This window comes from Salarias fasciatus, chromosome 4 (genome assembly GCF_902148845.1).
Source record: "Salarias fasciatus chromosome 4, fSalaFa1.1, whole genome shotgun sequence".
NCBI lineage: Eukaryota > Metazoa > Chordata > Actinopteri > Blenniiformes > Blenniidae > Salarias > Salarias fasciatus.
In genome coordinates, this window is record NC_043748.1 from 14931838 (window position 1) to 14953486 (window position 21649).

Sequence of the window (21649 nt, forward strand, 5' to 3'; positions counted from 1 at the left end):
GAGGAGGAGGAGGAGGAGGAGGGGATATAAAGAGTTGGAAATGTATTTGAAAGAGAAGTGCATACAGTATGATATGACCTTCACGCTCCTGGAGCAGTCAGAGACAATGAATATACTTGGCAAACTCTGCGTTGGCTAATTTGTTTTTCTTTTATCGGCTCAGTTCCTTGATGTTCTCATAAACCCTGAAGCTGGTTAGTTAAAATAAACTTTAAAAGTTCAGATTTCCTCCGCTTTCCCCACAGAGAGGAAATGTTGCTGGTCTGAGTCCAGGTTGAGCATCGCGATATTTTAGTGCGGAGTTTGCATGTTCTTCCTGTGCTTGTGTTTTCTCTCTCTCTTTTTTTTTCTAAGGCGATTCTAAATTGCTCTTGATGTTGTGATTGTGTGAGTGTGTGTCTGATGGCCAGCCGTGACCTGCCTCCGTCAGCTGGGATTAACTCCAGCACTCCTGGATCCTGAATTACAAAATGCTGTTTACAAGAAGAATCGATGGATAAATGTTCAAACTTCACCTAACATCTAATATCTAACTAAATCCTGCTTGTTGTGCAAAGTTTTTTGCACCAAATGAAATGTTAAAATGACGATTCCTAGTTTTGTGAAAGGTTCAAGGAGTCCACTCCATGAACCTCTGTGAAATTATTGTTTTTGTGCCTTAGCTTCAGCACAGACTAAACAACTGAGATAGATCATGATAATTAAGGAGCTTTGGAGACTCTTGTAGGTGGATTATGTCACCTTTTACAGGTTAACACTCTGCTATTTTTGGTCTTTGCACCAAGTTATCAGGCTACTCTCAGGAGCTTTCAGCACACAGATATAAGAATAGCAACAAATCATTTCATCTAACCCCTGACAATAAGCACATCCTGAACTGTTGAGCTCTTCCTTCTGAGGAGCCTATAAACCCTACAAAGTGAAGCACGACAAAACCCTGTGATTGCATTTTCCTCCACACGCTCAAGACAAAGGTTTCTGTGGATTCGTACATGACCTAGGCAAATATAGAATAATGATATGTTTTGAAATACAAACAGCCATTGTAAATCCATTGAAAAAGAGGTCAGCTTGGCACTGAGGAATTCACAGCTTTGGAAGTGACTGTCTGCTGCCCCGCGGCGGATTCAGTCAGCGTGAGGTCAAGATCCAGCATTTTACTTTCATCAGACTTCTTATTTGCTTTCCCTCCGTGCTAATTGCTCAAGCTGAGGTTATACTGACAGGTTTGGACTCAGAAATATAAACACGGAGATTAAAGAAACAAACAGGCAGCAGCCGTGTTGAGGAAACAAATATGACATGCAAGCTGTGAACTGCGTCTGTATGTGTGGAATTCAAGTGGGATAATAAGTCCCTCTGTTTCATATTTGTGTGCTTTTGTCTGTCTTGTGTACATTACCGTGTGCTCACATACATGTGTAGGCATTTGTGCATGTGTGTGTGTGTGTGTGTGCAGTCCAGACTCTATTTGCAACTGTTGTGCCTGCAGGTGTGTTTTGCTGCTGCATCCCTATGCACGCCGCAGACAGAGCCTTCTTATAGCCAGGGGCCTGCTGATGGCGCGTACATGTGTCAGCCATTACAGCAAATTACGAATCCTCCCCAACAAAAGCCGAATGTTCCACTCCCCATTTCGTAATTTCCAGTATGAGGAAGGAGCTGTCGCCCATTTGCGATACCCAGCAGAACCCTTGAAGCTATCATGACAGATCTTTGAAACCACTGCCCAGGAGATACTCATTCACAGAGGCATGACTGCAGTTTCCTTCCTAATGCAACCTGATGCTCCTCACTGTGTCCAGCATGAATATAAATGGCACATTTATTGGTAATAAACTGCAGACTGAAGATGCATATCAGAGTTTTTGATGATTTTTTATAAGACAAGGTCCCTTTAGATCTCAGTTTTAAATCTTCGGTTGCACCGTGGCGCCCGCGTTGCTCTCTTTGAAGAAATAACATATGCCACGCACACCGTCTGCTACATGTAAGATACTTAACGGCCGGGCCCTCAGGTAGCGAGGATCAGAGAATACAAAAGCCAACAACAAAGCAGCGCTGCAGCCCCGCCTCTTCAACTTTTATCTGCAAACATAGACAAAGTCAGCCGCTATGACTAATGGACAAGACTGAACAAAATCACCCTGATCTCTTCAGCATCTTTCAATTTTCTGCCCACTCTTCTTTCTCTTCCGTCCATCCGTCGTGTCCCACCACCCTCGCACAGGTGCATCCAACTTTCCTTGCCTCCAGCAGGACTTTCAGACTCTCAGACTTGCCCCGCAGCTTTTAGAGACATCACTGCGTGGATCAATGTGCCGAAGATCTGAGAGGACAGATGTGTGAAGCTTACGGAGCTTACGCAACACACTCGATGGCCTTCAAAGCATCAAACGGGGGCTGCGGACCCGCATCATGCCTCGAGTTCAGCATGGGAGCAATTTACATCAGAGGACGAGTTCAGTGGCTTTCGTTCCAGCTTCGCTGGGGTTAGATTTGAGCAGCACCCAAAACCCAGAGAGCTCAGTAACGTAAGTGGTATACCAGCGTATGGGATATGAACGCACTGATAGTTTTCACATAAACAAAAATTCATGCCAGCGTTCCCCCATCAACTGCTAGAAACCAGCTGCTCAGAGCAATTTTCAATGTGTCTTTCATCTTGACAATAAAAAGCAAAATGCCTTTCCAGGAAGCGTGTCTGTACAGGAGCCTCACGTCAGGAGCGTTATTTACTTTCTCTCTGTTCTTTACTGGAGCAGCACAATTAGGCGAACGGGAATCTGAAGAGTGCGAGGAGAATTAAACCGAATGACAATCATGTCATCAGAAAAGCCGCAGACCATTTGGGGAAAGGCCTTCTTTTCTAATCCGGGGCTATGCGGTGAAAAGCGGGATCTGGCGGTTGGCTCCTGAGCAATACTGGGTGTGTTGGGAAAGGCGGAGGAGCGAGGAGACGAGGGTTTGAAGAGGGCTTATAAATGTTTGCGCCTGCGTGACATTAGCGTGTGTGAAAGAGGGAAGAGTTCAAAACAGAGATGTTAGAGAAGAGACGTGTGATTAGCCGAGGATACGGTTTCATGCCTCCCAGCTCCATTCGGGGGATTCACTAAATTTTGTGGCCGCAAATCTGACAGAGCCAAAAAGGTGAAAAAGGCTGAACTTCAGTGTTCACTTTAAAATGTATGCATATGTATAATACAGCAGAAATATGGAAATACATACAAAAACTTTAATGCCTGAAGGCCGTGCCAGTGGAGATCTGTTGTTCCTTTTTACTGTGTATATATTCCAATTCGGTCCCCAGACCTAGAAAGTAAGTGAATGAAATGCCTGTGGCGTGCTCTGTGCGGCTTTCTTTCATCGAAAGGCCTCGTAGTCCTAAACGTTGATTGCCATGACGTAAGCTCCAGACCTCAAGGCTCGCCTTTAATGTGTCGCTGTCTATTTCCGCCCCGCCGTGTGAAAAACAACTTTCTTTCCACTGGTGTGGCTCGCTGACACAGACGGTCGGGCCGAACACTGCGCCACTGTTACTGGGCCAGAACCGCCACCCAACTGGAGGCGCTTGTTAATTTTCGCACTCGCTCGGCTTGTCCAAAACAATTGTGGAGACGGAAGAATGCATCCGAACGAGCAGCCGGGGTGAGAGTCTTCTGACTGAACCGGTTGGCTGTGCGTTCATTTATGTAGCAAGTCAAGCCAGGTCCGTGTAAATATAAACACAAACAGTCATCAGATGGGTGTTAACTGACAGTAATTACTGTTGTAAAAACCACAGCAGTTTTTCTCTGCATTTTCCGGAGTTTCCCATGTTTTTTTTCAAATTCCAATCCGTCACAGTAACTGTGAGAAAAGAGAGCTGTCATCCTCAAAAGAAAGTCCTCCGTCCATCGCTCCACTGTTGAGTCAGGGCTGCTCAGAAAGTATCACCTATCCTACGAGATCCTGCAGGCCAGAGGTTGGTTGTGTGTGTGTGTGTGTGTGTTTGTCAAACTGGTTCATGCTGCAGAAATAGGAGATAGACTTCTACCCTATGGGGCCTGTCTGCGTTTCGCAGGAATGTAAAATTGTGTGCGACTCAAACAAGCAAACGATCAGTGAAGGTGCTGACGGTTGTTTTGGCCAAAGGGGACAAGAGTGTACCAAATATGTGACCTACCAGTAAAAAGAAAAAAAAAAAGACGGGCCTGATGGGAGATAAGTGAAGTGTAAAAATAAGTGAATTCGCTTTCAAGATTGATGTGTTGTTTAGTTTGACTCATTTTAATCTAAAGTTGAGAACCGTTAACACAGCGTTGACACGTGAAGAAATTGCTGCAGACTTTGAAAATACTTTAAATAAATGCAATAAAAATTGTCTTGAATGGAGAAAACTGTACATATTTCAGTCTAATTATTTGCCGAGAGAGGGGGGTACCTAAGCTAACACTATCTTAATATAAAACTGAGGCCAGAATATAACATGAGCTTTCAGAAATAAAAAGTACATTTTCAGTTTATTTCAACCTGTTTTATTTGTCATCATCTTGTCCATATGTAAGTCAAGCTAAGTTTAGCGACTCCATTGGAGTGTGAATCATTAACAAGCAGTAGAAAAGAGCTATATGAGTGAAATCCAATTACCATTTTACAATTTACTTCTTACAGATTTAGTAGTATTAATAGCACAGCAACATTAACATGCACTCAGAGTAAATCTGATCCACCACCACAAATTTCCTCTTTGGACTTTGAAATAGGTTTCTAAACTAGCTGACGCATCTTTTTTACATTTCAAAAACATCTTTGTGGCTCGCACGTAGAGTACCATCGTTTCAGAAAAGACGAGTAATGATTTCCTCCGTCTCCACATGGAGACAGAGCGTGTTCAAAAAGTTCCACCTTGTGACCCATTTTCAAAAAACTGCATTTTCAGAGGCTCTGAGCACCGTTGTCGTGTAAACAGATGCACAAAACACAATGAAAGTTTCCTGTTTTCACTTGAAACCACCGTTGTGTAAATTGTGCCTTTACACGACTGAAGGAAAACAGACATTTAACACATATCAGAAAAGGCTATGAATTTAAAAAATACCAGAGTAACTCGGGAAAACCCATGTATGGAAGGAACATGCAAACTCCACATATCGTCACGGTGGAGCCGTGTCTTCTCCCTTCAAAACACAGAAACTCAGCCGAGCAGGCCTCCGCCGCCACGCCCTCACTTTGTTGTCAAGCTGATAATCACATTGGGCTGTCTGTGAAGCTCATTCCTGTGGGAATGTATTCTGAGCCTCGGTCCTCATCTTTTTTAACCCCTATACCCACACACACACACACACACAGTCACGCACCCCAATGCGCACGCACACACACAGCTTCCTCTCCTTCCTGTAAGCTCTCATCTGGTCTCACTTTAGGTTTTGAGGTCTGTGTTTTTGGGGACACAACAGAGCGGCTGCTCCACATGACGGCAGGCGGCCTTCTCTGCGCGCTTCCCAAAAACACATTTAAGAAATTCATTTAGGTTCTGCTTTGACCGAGTTATCATTCATTTCCTTAAATAATTGATCCAGATCGGGACGGAGGAAAACAAAGTCTTCTCTCTGTTTTGTTTTTCTGTCTCTAGGATTGGCACAGCACAGCGGTCTCTGCACAGATCCAAGACTTCGGTAAGCCAATGAGGAGACGGAGAGAAACAATTACTGCAGGATGACTGACAGTGGGATTATGGGGCTATTTGCTTTACTGGCACCAAAGACAAACGATAAAATGCAAAGGTAGCAAAATAAGGCGTTCATGTGCCAAATGTTAATGTTAACAGTGTGTTAATCATTCATTCAAGGATAAATTTTTCTAAGAAAACGAATGACGAAAGACAGCTGGAGAAGGATAGTTGGCTCAGTTGCTCAATAGTTATGTAAAAAGGTGTGTGTGTCTGTGTGCTGGAGAGAGGTGCTGAGGGGCATAAAGCCACAGAGGCAAAGAAATACCCTCATTCAGGAGGATCGCACACATAAACACACACTCTAAATGCTGCAATTAAATGCTAATTATTATTATCATCATCATTCAGAGTGCAGTACTTCAGAGGCTACTTGTGCTTCACAGGAAGAGTTTATCATTTTTGGAAGTGCACTTAGAATATCAATAACCATAAATCTGCACAACAAAGCTTAACTGATACCTTTAATTAGGTTTGCATAGCATGACGATTGTAAAAGAGAGATTCCATTCACTCTAAAACAGAAGTGTTGCAACCATGAATTGATATGTTTTTCATTTATTTAGTGGCAATAGCTTTTAAAAAGATGAGATAAAAACTTGCTGTTTTTGTAATTTAGCACTTTAGTTTACCCTTGAAGAAAAGAGCTTTTTTTTTTCCTGCCTTTTTGTAATTTGACACTTGGTTCATCTTGTAATGTTGCTGATGCATTATCCAGAAAAGATGACATAATGAAGAGAAGATGAACTCAGTTTTTGCTTCCACCAGTCTAAAAGTTAAACAACCTCATTATTTATCACTTTGGCTGCGATCAATCGGAATACCAATCATAATAAATATGTGACCGAAAAAACCAAAAAACCACATGAGGTTTCCCCAACTCACTGTATTTGGCTCACAGGCATCAGGCAGATATCTGATGGTATCTTTCTTCTCTTCTAACCGACTGCCTGAAAGCAAAGAAGCACATTTTTACAGAATGTTACTATTGTTCTGACATTTATTGCACAAACTTGGGGAAACACACAGCTTTCCTTCTCAGATCATTTCTCCCTGCAGGCCTTTCTGTCTGCTCTTCTCATTGAGGTTTAGTGAGACAAAAACGTTGCCTCCAACCTCCACTGACTTTCACAACAACTTCTGAGGAAGACTTGAAGTAAGAGCGCTTCTTTAACGATCTCATAATACTAGGAAGGATGCAGATTATAGGTTTCTGATTGGGTTATAATCACGACGGAGAACACAGAGCCCAGGCACCTCTGAGCATTTTCTGCACAGAAATTAGCAATCAGCATGACCAAAGGAGCAATTTGGACTATTAGGACCACCCATCGGGGGTCTGTGGGGCGCTGCAGGGTTCACAAGTTCCATACATGCCAAAATATACAGTATATGTGTGTGACAAGCTGGCGGGGGACACAGGATCAAACGAGCAGGGAGCACAAACAAACATGCTTCTTTAAGTCTCACAGACTCTGGATCTCGGATGAAGCATGCTTGGATTACGGAGCAAGATGACAGAGGATGAGTAGCCACAAATTGCAGGGAGCTTCGGGTTAGCCGGGTGGGTGGGTGGGTGGGTGGGGGGAGGATAGACGGGTGGGGAGCAGAACTGTCTGTGGCACCATACTCAAGGAAAGACTGAGGTAATGACTTTCTTCTCCACAGAAGTATTCAGTCTCCGTCTAAAAAAAAAAAAAAAGAAAAGAAAAAGTTTTTAGACGTGCCGTAAACTTCCCGAGACGTCAACGGCCTCTGACATTTTGGACTCGCGTTGACACAAATACGGCGTTTTCCACAGTCAATCATTGTGTTGACTATCTGAGTGCCCAGCCTCATTTTAAATCACTCAGCCGTAATCCTGAGCCTTCCTAATATTTCCACACTCTGTGCACTTGATAAATGCTTCCCGGCCTTTGGCACACTTTTATCTCAGACTCTATTTGATCATTTTTACCGTCCGCGGACGCTTTAACTCGAAGGCCAAACCCCAAAAAAAAAAAAAAAAAAACAAAAAAAACTCAGTGACACGACGAGCGCCTTTCCTCAGTTCCTTTCTGGATTACTGTGCCCACCTTTGAGGCCTTTCAAACCCCCTCATGGTCTCTGATCAAGGCCAGATAAAGGATGACATGTGGGAGCACAATCAGCCGGTCTTATTCTCCTCTTTTAAAGCGCTGCTCTTATCCCTCGGCCAATCCGCCATCTCCGAAAACAAGAAGCTCTCTGCCCTGATCTGAGCGAACAATACCAGTGCCACACACCTCAAGTATTCCTTTGAAGCTCTGAGGCCGACCTGCGCCGCTGCTGTGTCGGGGGTCCAATCTCCCCCAAACAGATCGGAGAGCAGATAGTGACTGAGTGAAGTTTGCAAACACAGATGCGTTCAGGCCTCTCTCCATGTTATTGAGGCCGACAAACAGGAATGCGTCTGTGTGATAAAGATGACAATAAAGTGTCAGGAGCCATTGAAACTTCTCGTATTGTTTATTTTCTTACCGAGAGCCCTCATACTTGGGATTTTACGAGGTGCGTTTTTGGGTTTTGCGCTCAGCACAGCTCCGCTCTCGCATTTTTAAACTTCTGACATTTTGTTGGGAAAGACAGATGTGGTTTCCCATTGTTTTGTCCTTAATGAAAATGTATGTTTTATCATACAGTGCAGTGTTTATAACCAATATGATCCTTGGAGATATATCTTTCATATCCTCACACCACATAAAATCTGTGTATACACTCCATCAGTTCCTGCTGCGGCTCTCCCCGGGGCCTCTCGTGGAGGACGAGCAAGAAATCCTCTAAATTGGGCTTTCGTGAGCTTCGTCTCTGTCAAACACATGCTGTCCTGACAGCATTAAAACAATGCCCAACCTGGAGCGCCTCGGGTTTCCACAGACGCTTCTTTGATCCGGAGCGGAAATCACATTCCAGTGTCATGTATATAAAAGCTTTGTTTATCCTCTCATTCATTACATGGAGCGAGGGGGAGGTTTGGTCAGCACATGTATGTCTGACACATGTGCGGGGCGGCCCCTCCATGTATGGATGGAGACGTCTCACATACTGCAGATATTATTCCCCGATGAACGGAAATTTCTCTATTTTCGCTACAGTCACGCATTCAGGAGCTTTATTCCTCCAACAAAGTGATCACAGCTTCTGTGGTGTGTGAAGCGAGACCGCTGCATGACAGATGTTTTTGGGAATATTACCTTGACGAGCCATGGCGTGTGGATGCAGAGCGAGACTTTTTCTTTCTTTCTTTCTTTCTGTGACTCAAAACAGAAGCAGGTGCAAGCGGCCTATAAACATGCACATCCATGCAACGGAGCCAAATATTGTATATCACAATTAGAACAAGATGTCCCGTGAATGAGTCACACACACACACACACACACACACACACACATATTTAGTTAAACCTCAAGGCTTGGCCTCTGGGGCGGGCGAAGACTTTGGGAGTAGCGGTGGTTTAGTGTAATTAAGGATTCCTTTTGCTCGCGAGCAGGATGAGCCCCCAGAGGTCAGCGACAGAAAACGTCTGTGCTGTGATTCTATCGGAGGATTACCACTTCCTCCTTCCTGTTTGCTTCCTCTTGGCCATGCAGCTGTGCTCAGATACCAGTCACAGAGACCGTCCTTAGAGATAGCCAATGCTAATTACTGTCCTGTGTTTTTGAGCAATTTCCTCTTCCTCTCCATCTTCTTCTTCTCACATCTGGTTTATCTTTGTTTTGGGTTTTCTGTCTGTTTTTTGGGGGAATGTAACTCATCCACTGCCCAGTTCTCCTTTTTCTTACTGTCACACTCACGCCGGAGGACAGATTAGTCTGCGGACCAGCTGTGAACGGTGACTTTACAGAGAGAGCGTTTAATAATGGGAAATAAACAGGGTGCCATTTGTGATAAAAGCAAAAAGGGGAACGAACGACGAAAGGACAACAGATAGAAAAGCAATAATGAAGTCAGAATTTTAGTGAAGAGCTAAAATTGACGACTTGCATTTATTATTAAATTGAGGAATTGAAGTGAAGTCAAAAGCAACATCCAGATTTAGACCGATCATTTCAGGGATTTGAGGAATCTGAATTAGAGGAACAGCGTGAAGGACAACGCCGCTGGGTGACGTCAGGATTGGTGGTGAGTCACTGGAATGTCCAGACTATCTCTGAGAGTTTTAACAGCTCCCAGCGCAGAGTTGCTGCCAAAACCTTGACGCCGAGCTGCTTCCTCATTTTCACAAGTTTTAGCCGATAACGTCACATTTAGTCGTTTTTGTCTTCGAGTTATTTTTCCAGGAGACATCATGACAAAAACCATGACACGGGAATCAATTAGTTGTGCTCACGAGAAAGTCGCTAAAGCTAAAACCAGGCATCGATTTCCACTCGGCGCCTCTTGGGGCTCGCTTGAGTCTGTGCTGATCTCTGGAACAGTACGAAACACATCTCGCAATATTTTAAACAAGTTTTCAGTGGAATTATTTTCGCTACAGGTCATATCTGAATCATGTGCCTTTGTGTGGCGTCCTGTGGCTCCTGCTCAGCCTCCATCATCTCAAGTCTGTCCTGATGAATGGGATTTCTGTTGTGGGGTCACAAAACCGATAATATACATTTTAGAATATCATACCTTTAACTATGAATGATAAGACCTCGTGCCTGCTCATTTCCTGCAGCTCTTCATCATATTTTCCAGACAAAAATCATCACATTAAATCTGCAAACTAGGCTTTTCGCCTTAAACGCTTCAGCACTGCAGTCTATGAATGTTTGCACTTCCTTGGCTAATCCTCTGGTTGACTCCGAAGCTTTCATCTCCCCCTCTGATCTCGCAGCCTTTGAAAAGAGCAGCTCCACACCTGCTCATCCCAGACACTTAAAGAGCACGGCAGAAGTTAAACGTACCCTCACATCCTCGCTTTGTTTGAAATTCCACCGCTCCAGCGGCCAAAAGGAGCTCCATAGAAATCTCTGCTGAGTAGAAAAACACAGAGGATTCTAATGACTCTACCATGGATTGAGGTGTGATGCTGCGAGTCGCAAAGCGGCAGGATCGACATGTTATAAAACACTTTGCTGGGCAGGACAGCGAGACACCACTTCACTCGCAAAATGCTTTCACTCAGTCTTGATTTAAATCCTTCAATAAACACATTATGATCCACAACCTGAGCGCAGATATTTAGAAGCAGTTTTTTTTTTTTTTTCAAAAACCCCAAAAGAAGAAGATTTTCTTGGAAAGGAAGCAGTGAACGCAGAGCATCAGTGAAAAAGTTATTGATTTGTTGTTTTTGGAAGAGTGAATGGAAATGGTTTGAGTGTCAGGAGCTGTGAGGGGAAAAAAAAATCCTTCCTCTGATTACTGTAATCAGTTCATTGGCAGCAGGAAGGCATACGGCGTTCTGGATGGCGCTGCAGAGGCGTTTCCATCTACAAAATGTTACAGTTGCACACAGAGTAATTGTGAGGTAAGTTGACTATTAATCTAAAGCAGGGGTCTGCAACCTTTTATGACTTAAAGGAGCCATTTATGCCCCCCCTCTGCCAACACATAAAAATTTTGTGGAGCCGCAAAACATATTTCCCTTCAAGCTTTTTATGGGGCATGTGACCATATTTGGTAACTTCCTCATTTTTCTTCCTGTTTCCGTCTAATGAACCAAGCAAAATTAATGACAAACAGAATACGTAAAAATAAAATAAGTGTTGCATGTGATGTGGTTTTTATAGAGTTTGTTTAATCAAGACACGTCTTCTTCGAACTTGTCATTAACACTTGTGCTTCGCACCTTTACTTTGGAAACGCGCCTTTTGTTTCAAGTTATTATTATTATTGCTTACCGTATGAAAAATTTGACACCATAGTTCATCACAGTCTGACAATAGAAACATTTGGAAGACATCAGGAGGGTTTTATAATTTCTCACAGTTATCCTGAGAAAAAAAAACCCTTTTCAGATCATTTTTTAACCTAAAATAAGTTCTATTTTTCTTTCTTTCAGTTTTTCACCTTTGCACACGTTTTATGCTGATAAAACACAGCATAATAATGGTACTTTGCTTCCAAGCCTATTAAAAGAGTTGGTTCAAAACGTGAACTTTACCCTTAACATTACAGTTGAATTTTCTGTTCTATCTGATTAAACAGACACCAAACACACTGATGTAGCGATTATCATTCCTGCTGGCTTTTCTGTGCAGTGGTTGCATTTTTCCCCCTGTGCATGTGTGGACTGTTCTCCAATTTCCTCTCACAATCACATAAAGATGTGTTTGAGGTGAAGATGCATCCTGCTTTCGCCCAGACTCAGCTGGCCGCGACTCCTGCTCCCTGGAAGCTGGATAAAAGGGTATGAAGGAATTCAGACTGTTTTGATTTTAAACCATGTGAAAATTAATGTTTTAATGTGTTTTTTTTAGCTGTACCTTGGGTGTCCTGAAAGGCAGTGATTAATAAAATGTATTTTTAAAGGATGGATTGACAGAGAAAGAATCCAAAGCTGAGATTTTATCTCAATCAAAACTCATTTATAGTTGTCAACTTGTTGACAATGACAGAAAATGCTTGTAGGCACATTTAATAAATCCCACGGTTGATCCCCCAAGATACTTCTTTTTCTTTCCACTACATATTTTGGTTAGTACAGCTACAGGGTCCCTGTTTAATTTAACATGATGTTGTTGAGGTCGGCAAAGCTTCAGAAGCTAAGAATTACTGGTTTTTCTGTTCTATAGAAGCTCAAATTGAAATGCATCAATGCATGCAGCACCTGATGCAGTGTTTTGTGTTTCTGCTTTGGGCAGAAGTAAATCTGTTGACAGGAACTCATCAGCCGAAGTATAATTATGGATGTTTTTTAGAGTGAATAGCACCATCATCTGCTGGAATAGTGCAATCACATGAAACAAAGAGCTGAATAGCCTTAATGTGGTTTTATGCTCACTCTAAGACTCAAAAGAGCTTTATTACCTTAAGCTTTCACAAAGTACACAAGTTTTTGAATCATTAATATTATGTTAGAATTGCTTCTCTCAGAGATTTAGGAGCCAGTGGGAAAACTTTAAAAAGGTCTCATCAGTAGTCAGTGTGTGTCTCGATGAAAGAGGAAACAGCGGCAGTGTGATCAGTGAGGTGAAACTGCTGAGTTAGTGATTTCATTACACTGGAGGACTTCGGCTTCATGCTGTGGCCACCGCGGCTTCATGCTGTGAGGCGAGGACATCATTCATCAGAGCTCTGACGCTCCCGGACCGGGCTTTATCCCAGAACACTTCATCAACTGTCCACGCCGTCAGCAGCAGAGAGGGAAACCTTCAGTCCTTCTGACAGCTCACTCTACTGTCATCCACCTTTTCTGTGGGACCAGGACATAGATATAAGTTTACTGTGACGGAAGATTCAGACTCCGAGTCACACAGTGAAAACGTTTCCTTGACTAAACACAGTGAAGACTATATTTTTGGCTCAAAGCTTTGTGGATAAATCTTATAAACTCTTCTGTGACAGAAAGGAAGAGACTCACCTTTAGGGATGAATGTAAGTGAGCTGCTGAAGATTCAGAAGCGTGAAAGCCCTTCTTTTGGTCCATCATACAAAAACTCATGGCCCAATCCACTTCCGCATTTACCACAGCAAACCTAAGAAATACACACCCACATAATTCAGATTACAGTGTGAATAACACCAACTGCAGCTCTGTTAACCATACTTCCAAACATGTATGGACAGATATATGTACAATACACTCATTTTATCTCCCACAGAGCATCAACTACATTAAGACTATGTAGTTTTAACATGCTATTATTCACCTTAGTTCATTTTGAATTTTTTTGATAGCAGCATTTTGTGATATATCAAGCTGTGTATTTGGAACTGATTTGTATAGTTCAACACAAACCCTCACCAGACTACTGAGCATCAATAGATGACTGGTCCAACAGGATGTGTCAGTCTCTGCTTCGCTGACAGATATCGTGTTAACACGGCTGTCATATCTATCCATCCATCTTTCATACCATTTTATTCAGTTCATGCCAGTTGACTATGGGGAAAAGGTAGGACACACCCTGGAAAAACACAGATCACCACACACTCAGGTTTACACCTGCAGCAATTTTAGACTCACTAATTACTGTCAAGCAGCTTAATACTATTCACTAAAATAAAAAGGACATTGTCTGAGGGATTAAAAAACATAGTTGCTGGCCAGTTTTTAGAGGTAAAACGGAACCTTTGATGTGGGTGGTGTGTGAATCCGACATTACTCAACCTTTACTGGCCCCCATGCTTCCGGCTGCTTGGACACACTGTTGTGGTGGAGAGTCTGAGAGAAAGCTGGCCAAGGAGAGGAGTGCTCGAACTTAGCCGTGCTGGAAAATAACTCATGTCCACATTCAGAGCACACATAAATACCTGCCAACAAGAAAACACACAGGGGAGAGGGGCGGGGGTGTTTATTTCTACAACACTGTGCTTGTTTTGACCTTTCCATGCAGCCTCATGCTTCTCCTCTCACACTTACCAGGCTGGAAGTGATTTTTATACTCTTCCCCGCCAGAAAAAGAGCAGTAAGACATTTCATCCATGTTGAAAGTCTTGCTTCGTTGAAGGCAAAACTCGTTCATCAAGATGGGTTTGTTTGTGAATGTCTCACCGCTTGAGCTTGAAATAAATGGCACATCCGGATCAAGTGTCTGCAGATGTTTTTCTCACTTCCTCCACCTGGTGGCAGCACTTCCCTGAGCACTGTCTTTCCAAAAGTGTCCTCAGAGATGTTTTCAGTCACTTTATTTCTAAAAAAGTTTCAAGCATTTTTTACATTTTAACTTGGTTCCCTGGTTAAAGAGAGGAACGTGTGGATAGTGGGTTCAAATACAGGCCAGGCATTTCGGTGTGGACTTTGAATGTTCTCCACGCGAACCAAAAACATGCATGTGAGGTTAAATTATAACCTTAAAATTGGCTGTAGGTGTGAGTGTTTGTGGTTTTCTGTCCACTATCAGAGATCTGGCAGGAAACTACTTTTCTGAATTCAGTACTGTTTTTTTAACGCCACACATGAGATCTCTTTCACTCCAACACTGGAGTCTAACTCACAAACACAAATACAAATCTGGAATAAGTCCCAGCTGATTAAAATACACACACATAGACAAGTGATTTCTTTAAAATTAAAATATATTTATTTGCATAGTATTCAACTTGCATAAATTACTTCAAAAAAAGTGATCAAAACAAACACATGAGCTCTGATTTCATGAAAATAGGATATGGAGCATTGTTTCAGCATCAAAACAGCAGTTCAAAGCTAACATTTCAAATAAAGTTTGTGACATCTATGAAGGTACCTATTAGTCCACACTGACCTGATTCATTTGCATTGAGTGATTCATTTAAATCTTTGTGAGGTTAATATATTGTCAGCTGTTCTGTGTAATTATTACCCGTTTCAGAATAACAGGTTACAAAGCGATGAAAGAATATATCTATTCACCCAGAATAAAAATATGATTTCCCGTCTTTATTCAGTAGAAGTCTACATAAAAACTATGTAACAGCAGCCGTGTGATCAACGATGTGAAACTGTTCTCTGAATTTGTGTTGATTGCATAGTATTGGTGTGAGTGGTGTTCAGCTTCATGCTCGTGCTGCGCGGTGAAGACGCCGTTCATCAGACCTCTGGGGCTCCCAGACCGGGCTTTATCCCAGAACACTTCATTGACTGTCTGCACCATCAGCAGCAGGGAGACAGAAACTTTTAGTCCTGCAGCGCTTCCTCCTGACAGCTCACCTTACTGTCCGTCAACCTTATCTGTGGGGACAAGACGGAGACGTGCAGTTTAGAGTAAACAAGCACTCAGCATCGCAAACAACCTCTGCATGCAGATTTATACTGCTGAGTTAAATAGGAAACTTTTAAGTCCATATAATGTATAATGAACTTGTCTAAAAGGGCTGATACAATAGTTTGTGCTATATACACAATGTGACTGTTTGTACCTTTAGAGACGAACTTCAGTGAGCTGCTGAATATTCAAAAGCGGGACACGCCTCTGGATGGTCCATCGTTCACAAACTCATGACCCAGGCCGTTTCCACACTTCCCACAAAGCACCTGCAACAAGGAAAACCTGGACGTGACTCTGGAAAGACGTAATCATCAGGGAGAGGTTGACAGAAACTGTCCGATTTGAATCCTAATCATCTGCTTAAACATTTAAAAATGTTAACTATTAATAATGTGGGAACATGGTTTAACCCTCTGTATTATATATTAAATCGAGTGAAAGCTGAGAGTGACTGCCGTTATAGTAGTAATAAGAGGTGGGATGCAGAGAAATAAATCAAACAAACCTTCAGTGAATGAACTCAGTTATATTTAAACAATTTGCTGATGACAGTACCTTGTATGCGCCGGGTCTCTCCTCATATTTGGACACACTGTCCTCTCTGATGGTCTCTGTGAAGGCCGGCCAGGGGGACGAGTGCTCGTATTTGCAGCGGCTGGAGAACAGCTGGTGATCACACTTGGAGCAAACATAAATCCCTGAAGAGAAGTGGATTGACTATTTTAGTACAGACTTTTGTTTGTGTGTGTGTGTGTGTGTGTGTGTGTGTGTGTGTGTGTGTGTGTGTGTGTGTGTGTGTGTGTGTGTGTGTGTGTGTGTGTGTGGTGACCCTAAATTCCCCCTCCAGCATCCTGCAACCCTGAACAGGATAAAGCAGTGTAGAAGATGGGTTGATGAATGGATGGATGAACCAAACCATCAGTAATGCACTAAATTATAGACCCATGTGACTTCATTCCCCTTATATTGCAAAGGATTTGCAAATAAATTACGCATTTATAAGGTGATCGATTGATTCTTTCACGAACAATGAAAATAACAAAAATGTTAGACGAATGTTCTCAAAAAACACAAGACTAAAGAACAAGCAAAAACCAAGTGTTTTAAATAAATATTAAAAAAAAGAGAGATTAATGGTTACAACTGGAAAAATATCTATTTCTCATAGTGTTAATAATATTACAAAGCCAGCAGTGGGTAGTTGTGCTGTGTCATCGCTCAGTTTCTCATTTCTGTTAACAAATCCAGTTTTGTAACTGAGCGGTTGTGTAACGTGAAACAGTGTGACTCCGGTTTGATCAGCAAACATCACCAATTTCCAAGAGTATTATTTAATGTAACATGTGTGCGCACTAGGTTTTACAGTTATTCGTGAGGAAAAACATGAACAAGATGGTTTGATAGTTGTTTTTAAAAGTTACGTTCCCTTTATCGCAAGTTAGCAGACCAGCGCTAGCTGGTTAAAACTTATTTTACTAAGTTTTAAACTATGCCATTTATGACTAAATACTCTGTAAGCGTGGATCATGGAGTAAATCAAAAGGTTTACCTGGTTTAAAGTGGTCTTTGAAGTGCTCCCCGCCGAAAAACGCGCAGAACGACATTGTTATGATGGAAACGTGTTTAATCCTCTCAGTTTACTGATGAAGACACTTCCGGTCTGATGACCTTCAACATAAAACCAGTGACGAGTTCCTGGAGAGAAAATGTTACATTTAAATGAATATAAAATACATATGAATTTCCCTTCAACACATGCATTTGATAACTTATATATTACCTCCAATCTGATGTCTGTACCGACTATTCAGAATAACACATTATTATATGCTAATTGCTTTTATTATTACACTGAAATACTGCACAAAATAAATAAATCATAGCATGATTTTATATATTTGAATTTAAACAGCTGGCCATGTAATGTTCATCGTTTGAAAAAAAATTATTTAACAAGGCAATTCATAGTGATGATGTCCAATGTCAACCCTTTTTGTGTTGATGAAGACTCTGGTTGCAGCGTTGTGAATGAGTGGCAGACTTTTTTTTTTTTACTGAGACCTTTAACACATCATTACTGTCATCCAGCCTATTGAAAGCAAGTGCATCAACAAGTCTCTCTGAATTTTCTTCAGTCAGAAATCCTTTAATTCTTGTAATATTTTTAGATGGTAGTAAGCCGATTTTGTTATTGTCTTCATGTGGCTGTTGAATTTCAGCTTGAGTATTAAATCGTTAAATAAACCTTCGGCTTGTAAACTATGAATATGTTTATAAACATTTAATTAGAAATGCTGAAGAATTTTTTTGTTTATATCATTTGTATCTGTAATTTTCAGCTCATATATTATATGAAAGGCCACACTGTGGCCCTTTCTGTGTGGAGTTTGCATGTTCTCCCCCCATCTGACTCCCACAGTCCAAAAAAAATGCACGTGAAGTTAAATAGTGACCTTAATTTGCCGTTCGGTGTGAATGTGACTGTGTGGTGGTGGTTTACTGTTTCAATGTTTTTGATTCTTTTATTTATTTTGACAATGACACTGCAGGCGGGAAGCTTTTATAGTGATAGCGTCAGACCGGATGTGGCGGACTGTTTTGGGTCTGTCAGCTGTCAGCTGTGTGTTTAGCTAACTTTCCTCTCTCGATCGCCCAGCTGGCATCGCTTGGGGTTTCGTGTCGCAGCTCAGACATGAACGCCGCGATGTTCCAGCTGAGGTCGTTCGTGCACCAGCGGCTGTACGCGGCCGCGGAGGAGATCCTGGGAGAGGTGGAGAGGACCGTCACGCTCGCTCTGTACGGAGCCCAAGTTAGTCTCTCCAAAGAGGGAGAAAGTCTGCGGCACCAGCCGGGCCTTCTGCGCAACCCAGCGGGTCTGTGAGGCTGCTTTCACATGCACACTGTCGCTTTGGTGCACACATCCAGGAAGGCACGAATAATGTCCGGAGAAGTGGCTTTATGTGCAGTGTTTGGCTTTTAGTTTCGCGCATGCGCACTGAGGAGGGAAGGGTGTTCTGCTGCAGAAGTGGCACAGATATTTTAATACTTTGCAGCTTTAAACGACCTGGTCAGATTTATTGTTTCAACTTTCATGAGGGAGGTTTGGAAGCAGCATTAAGAATTTACAATAAATATTAGATGTACCGTGCTACAGTCAGGTTTTGTTTTGTCATGGTGTATTTCACTGGAAGTAGCCATCTGAAGATGATGCAGTGGTATATGATAAACAGTAGTCAGGCAAACTTGAATAATGCTCATAATAGGCCCAAATGCTAATAGGCCCAAAATGCACCAGCTAAATATCCCTCACACCATTATACAGCAAGCTGCCTGAACTGTAAGCAACCTACAAATCCTATAAAGCAGGATGAATCCATGCTTTTGTGTTGTTTACGCCTATTTTACAATCTACAATTCTAAAAGCCAATTGAAGAGTCACTTGGTGTGGCCCTCTGCTGCTGTTGCCCATCAACCTGTTTGGATTCAACAGCTCAGTCACATTTAACATCACTTTAATTGCCTCTGGTTCTCAGTTTGATTGAGCTCAGTGATTTTCATGTTTCTTTTACAGATTCAGAAGTTCATCTGACCAGCTGCAGCATAGAGCACGGCGATGAAAATCATGGATCCTCAACGCAAGAGGAGTCCAACTTCATTTTGGGTCCGGAGGTCCCAGGACCCTCTAGATCCAGCACAGATCAGGATGATAACACCTGGAACCTCTGCTTAGCTGAGACGGATTACAAGCTGCCCGCCATTAAAGAGGAGCAGAAGGAACTCGAGGAATCCGACCAAACACCTGATGTTGTTTTTCCTTCTGCTGGAATTGTGAAGAAAGAGGGAGGTCCACCAGCTTTGCAAGTATCATATGAAATCCCTCCAGTTTCCTCCGAGTGCTCTGCAGGACTGAGTGGGAACAGCTCTAGCGATGAGGAGCTGGTGAACAGCACAGGAGAACAGACGATGACTCACAATGCCAGAATGCTGCAAGAACAAGGAGGTGATGGTCGTCAAACCGACCAAGCAGCATTGCCTTATGATAACCAATCTGCTAAAGGGCAGAAAGATCGCAGTTTTTGTCACTTGTGTGGTAAGGGCTTTCAGTACATCGCCTCTTTGATGAAGCACATCAAAACACATGAGAGTAAAACCGATTGTAGTTTTTGCGGCACAGCGTTCCAATCCACGAAACAGCTGTTAACTCATTTGGAAGGCTGCCACAACAAAGCGTTTTTTTGTGCCGTCTGCGGCAAGACTTTTGCCAACACCCGCTCTCTCCGGCTGCACGAGCGCATCCACACGGGCATCCGAGACTTCGCGTGTCAGGAATGTGGCAAGACGTTCCACCGCAGGGAGCACCTGATCGTCCACGTGCGGACTCACTCAGGGGAGAAGCCGTATCACTGCGACGTCTGCGGAAAGGCGTTCAGCCAGAGCCAGAATGTCACCATTCATAAAAGGAGCCACTCGGGGGAGAGGCCGTATCACTGCGACCTGTGCGGGAAGCTTTTCAACACAAGCAGCCACCTCAAAGCGCACATGAGATACCATTCAGGGGAAAAGCCGTACTCGTGCGACGTCTGCGGGAAGTGCTTTCGACAGAGCGGACAGGTGAAGAGACACAGGACCACGCACACGGGAGAGAGGCCTTACGCCTGTCATCTCTGTGGGATGAGATACCGGTTCGCACCCAATCTGAAGATGCACCTGCAAACGCACGAAAAGACGACTTGAATGAAAACTAAAAGTTTCAGGTCAGGCCAACTCTGAGTTACAAGAAACGGGTTTACATGTGTATAAGAGGTGGTGTGCACCTCTCACACATGTATTTAAAATCCCAGAAAGCCGTAGATTGTGTAAGTTTAATAAAGGAACCTCACAGTAAAGCTTTAGTTTTCTTTTCCTCGGGTTGAATTTGGCTTGCTTCTCCATTTCATATCAGGTTGGGTGCTCAGTCACATATTGATGCAGCACATTGGGGTTAAATCTTAACTTAGAGTGGAGCGTACTCGAGTTGCAAGTCGTTGCACGTTGTAAAGACTTGCTTAGGCCAAAAAGAGACGACTTCTATTCCAATTTCTGTGATCATCAAATGTGTACAATATGTTAGTCCTGACTTTTCCATACAGCCATTTAATTCACCATGCGGAAAAGACTGGCCTGCCTGTTTATGTGTCCTCTTTCACGCAGACTCGTCAGTGGAAATGCAAATATTCTCCTCCAACATTTTCATATGTTTTGGTTCTGTCTTGAAGGATTTACATGTTTCGATGGAAAGCCCATCAGCATACAACTGCTGAAGCATTGTGTTATCTTATTTCGACTGTGTTCACACTTGTGGGACGGTTCAGACTTGGGTCTGATGCGTTTTGTACTCGCACACATTCTGGACAGCTGTCGTGACATAAACATGCTGCGATGTAACTTCCACAAAATGCTGTGCAGAGATGCATTTTGGATTATTGCGGTGGATTTTTTAATGAGAGCCAAGAACTCAGTTGCAGCTGATAAACTGTAAGAAGGAGGGAAAACAGGAGGAGGAATTCCTCTGCTATACAAACCAAACACAATAAGCTCTATAGTCCGTCACATCCTGTGTTTGATCTGACTGCTTTCCAAGTAGACTTGAAACATACTTTTCAAGAGAGCCTGCTTGTTTGGTGTGCACCAGGGTGCAGATTGTGGCATTCAGACTTCCACTGATGCTGTAATCATACCAGAGGAGCTTTATCCAACTGATCTAAAGTGACAGCTGTGAACACAGTCTATTGAAACTTTACCAAACTGCACTGCATTGCCTTTGCAGCAGCTCCATTTCACATTTTCTTCTTTTGCACATTTCTCAAACATATGTGGTCTGACCAACATTTCCCATTGTGAACAATAAAGTTCCATGTTCTCTCTTATGATGCTCTGTTATTTGTGTTTGCAGTTCAGGTTTGACAAAAATACTTCAGGTTGACTGCATATTAGATATACACATAGAAAAGTTTCTCTTGCATGGCTGAATTAGAAATTTGCTTTAAATCAAAACCTGCATTTTCTATTTAGCAGTTTTTCCAAGAGGGGGCAGCATCTAGTCCA

General features: G+C 42.7%; 2 protein-coding genes and 1 pseudogene across 2 annotated transcripts; 1 reads left to right on the forward strand and 2 right to left on the reverse strand.

Annotated features, from left to right (window-relative positions):
• Positions 1 to 7306: 7306 nt before the first annotated feature.
• LOC115387378 (methionine-R-sulfoxide reductase B1-A-like) lies at positions 7307 to 14330 on the reverse strand (annotated as a pseudogene).
• A 1148-nt stretch (positions 14331 to 15478) lies between these two features.
• On the reverse strand, positions 15479 to 17250 carry LOC115386940 (methionine-R-sulfoxide reductase B1-A-like). The gene is made up of 4 exons (XM_030089404.1): positions 17115 to 17250; positions 16121 to 16263; positions 15717 to 15831; positions 15479 to 15528 (listed from the first exon to the last, which is right to left on the reverse strand). Exons 1-4 carry the CDS (start codon positions 17167 to 17169, stop codon positions 15509 to 15511), a joined length of 333 nt encoding a protein of 110 aa, XP_029945264.1. The 5' UTR covers positions 17170 to 17250; the 3' UTR covers positions 15479 to 15508.
• A 972-nt stretch (positions 17251 to 18222) lies between these two features.
• Positions 18223 to 21456, forward strand: LOC115386937 (zinc finger protein OZF-like). The gene is made up of 2 exons (XM_030089402.1): positions 18223 to 18438; positions 19137 to 21456. The coding sequence occupies exons 1-2, from the start codon at positions 18258 to 18260 to the stop codon at positions 20297 to 20299; spliced, it is 1344 nt and encodes a 447-aa protein (XP_029945262.1). The 5' UTR covers positions 18223 to 18257; the 3' UTR covers positions 20300 to 21456.
• Positions 21457 to 21649: the final 193 nt, after the last annotated feature.

What these genes read in the sequence shown, in the direction of transcription:
- LOC115386937 (XM_030089402.1), top strand. Translation starts at nt 18,258, where the DNA reads ATGAACGCCGCGATGTTCCAGCTGAGGTCGTTCGTGCACCAGCGGCTG. An exon ending in CCTTCTGCGCAACCCAGCGG is followed by an intron (nt 18,439 to 19,136) that starts GTCTGTGAGGCT and finishes TTTCTTTTACAG; the next exon opens with ATTCAGAAGTTCATCTGACC.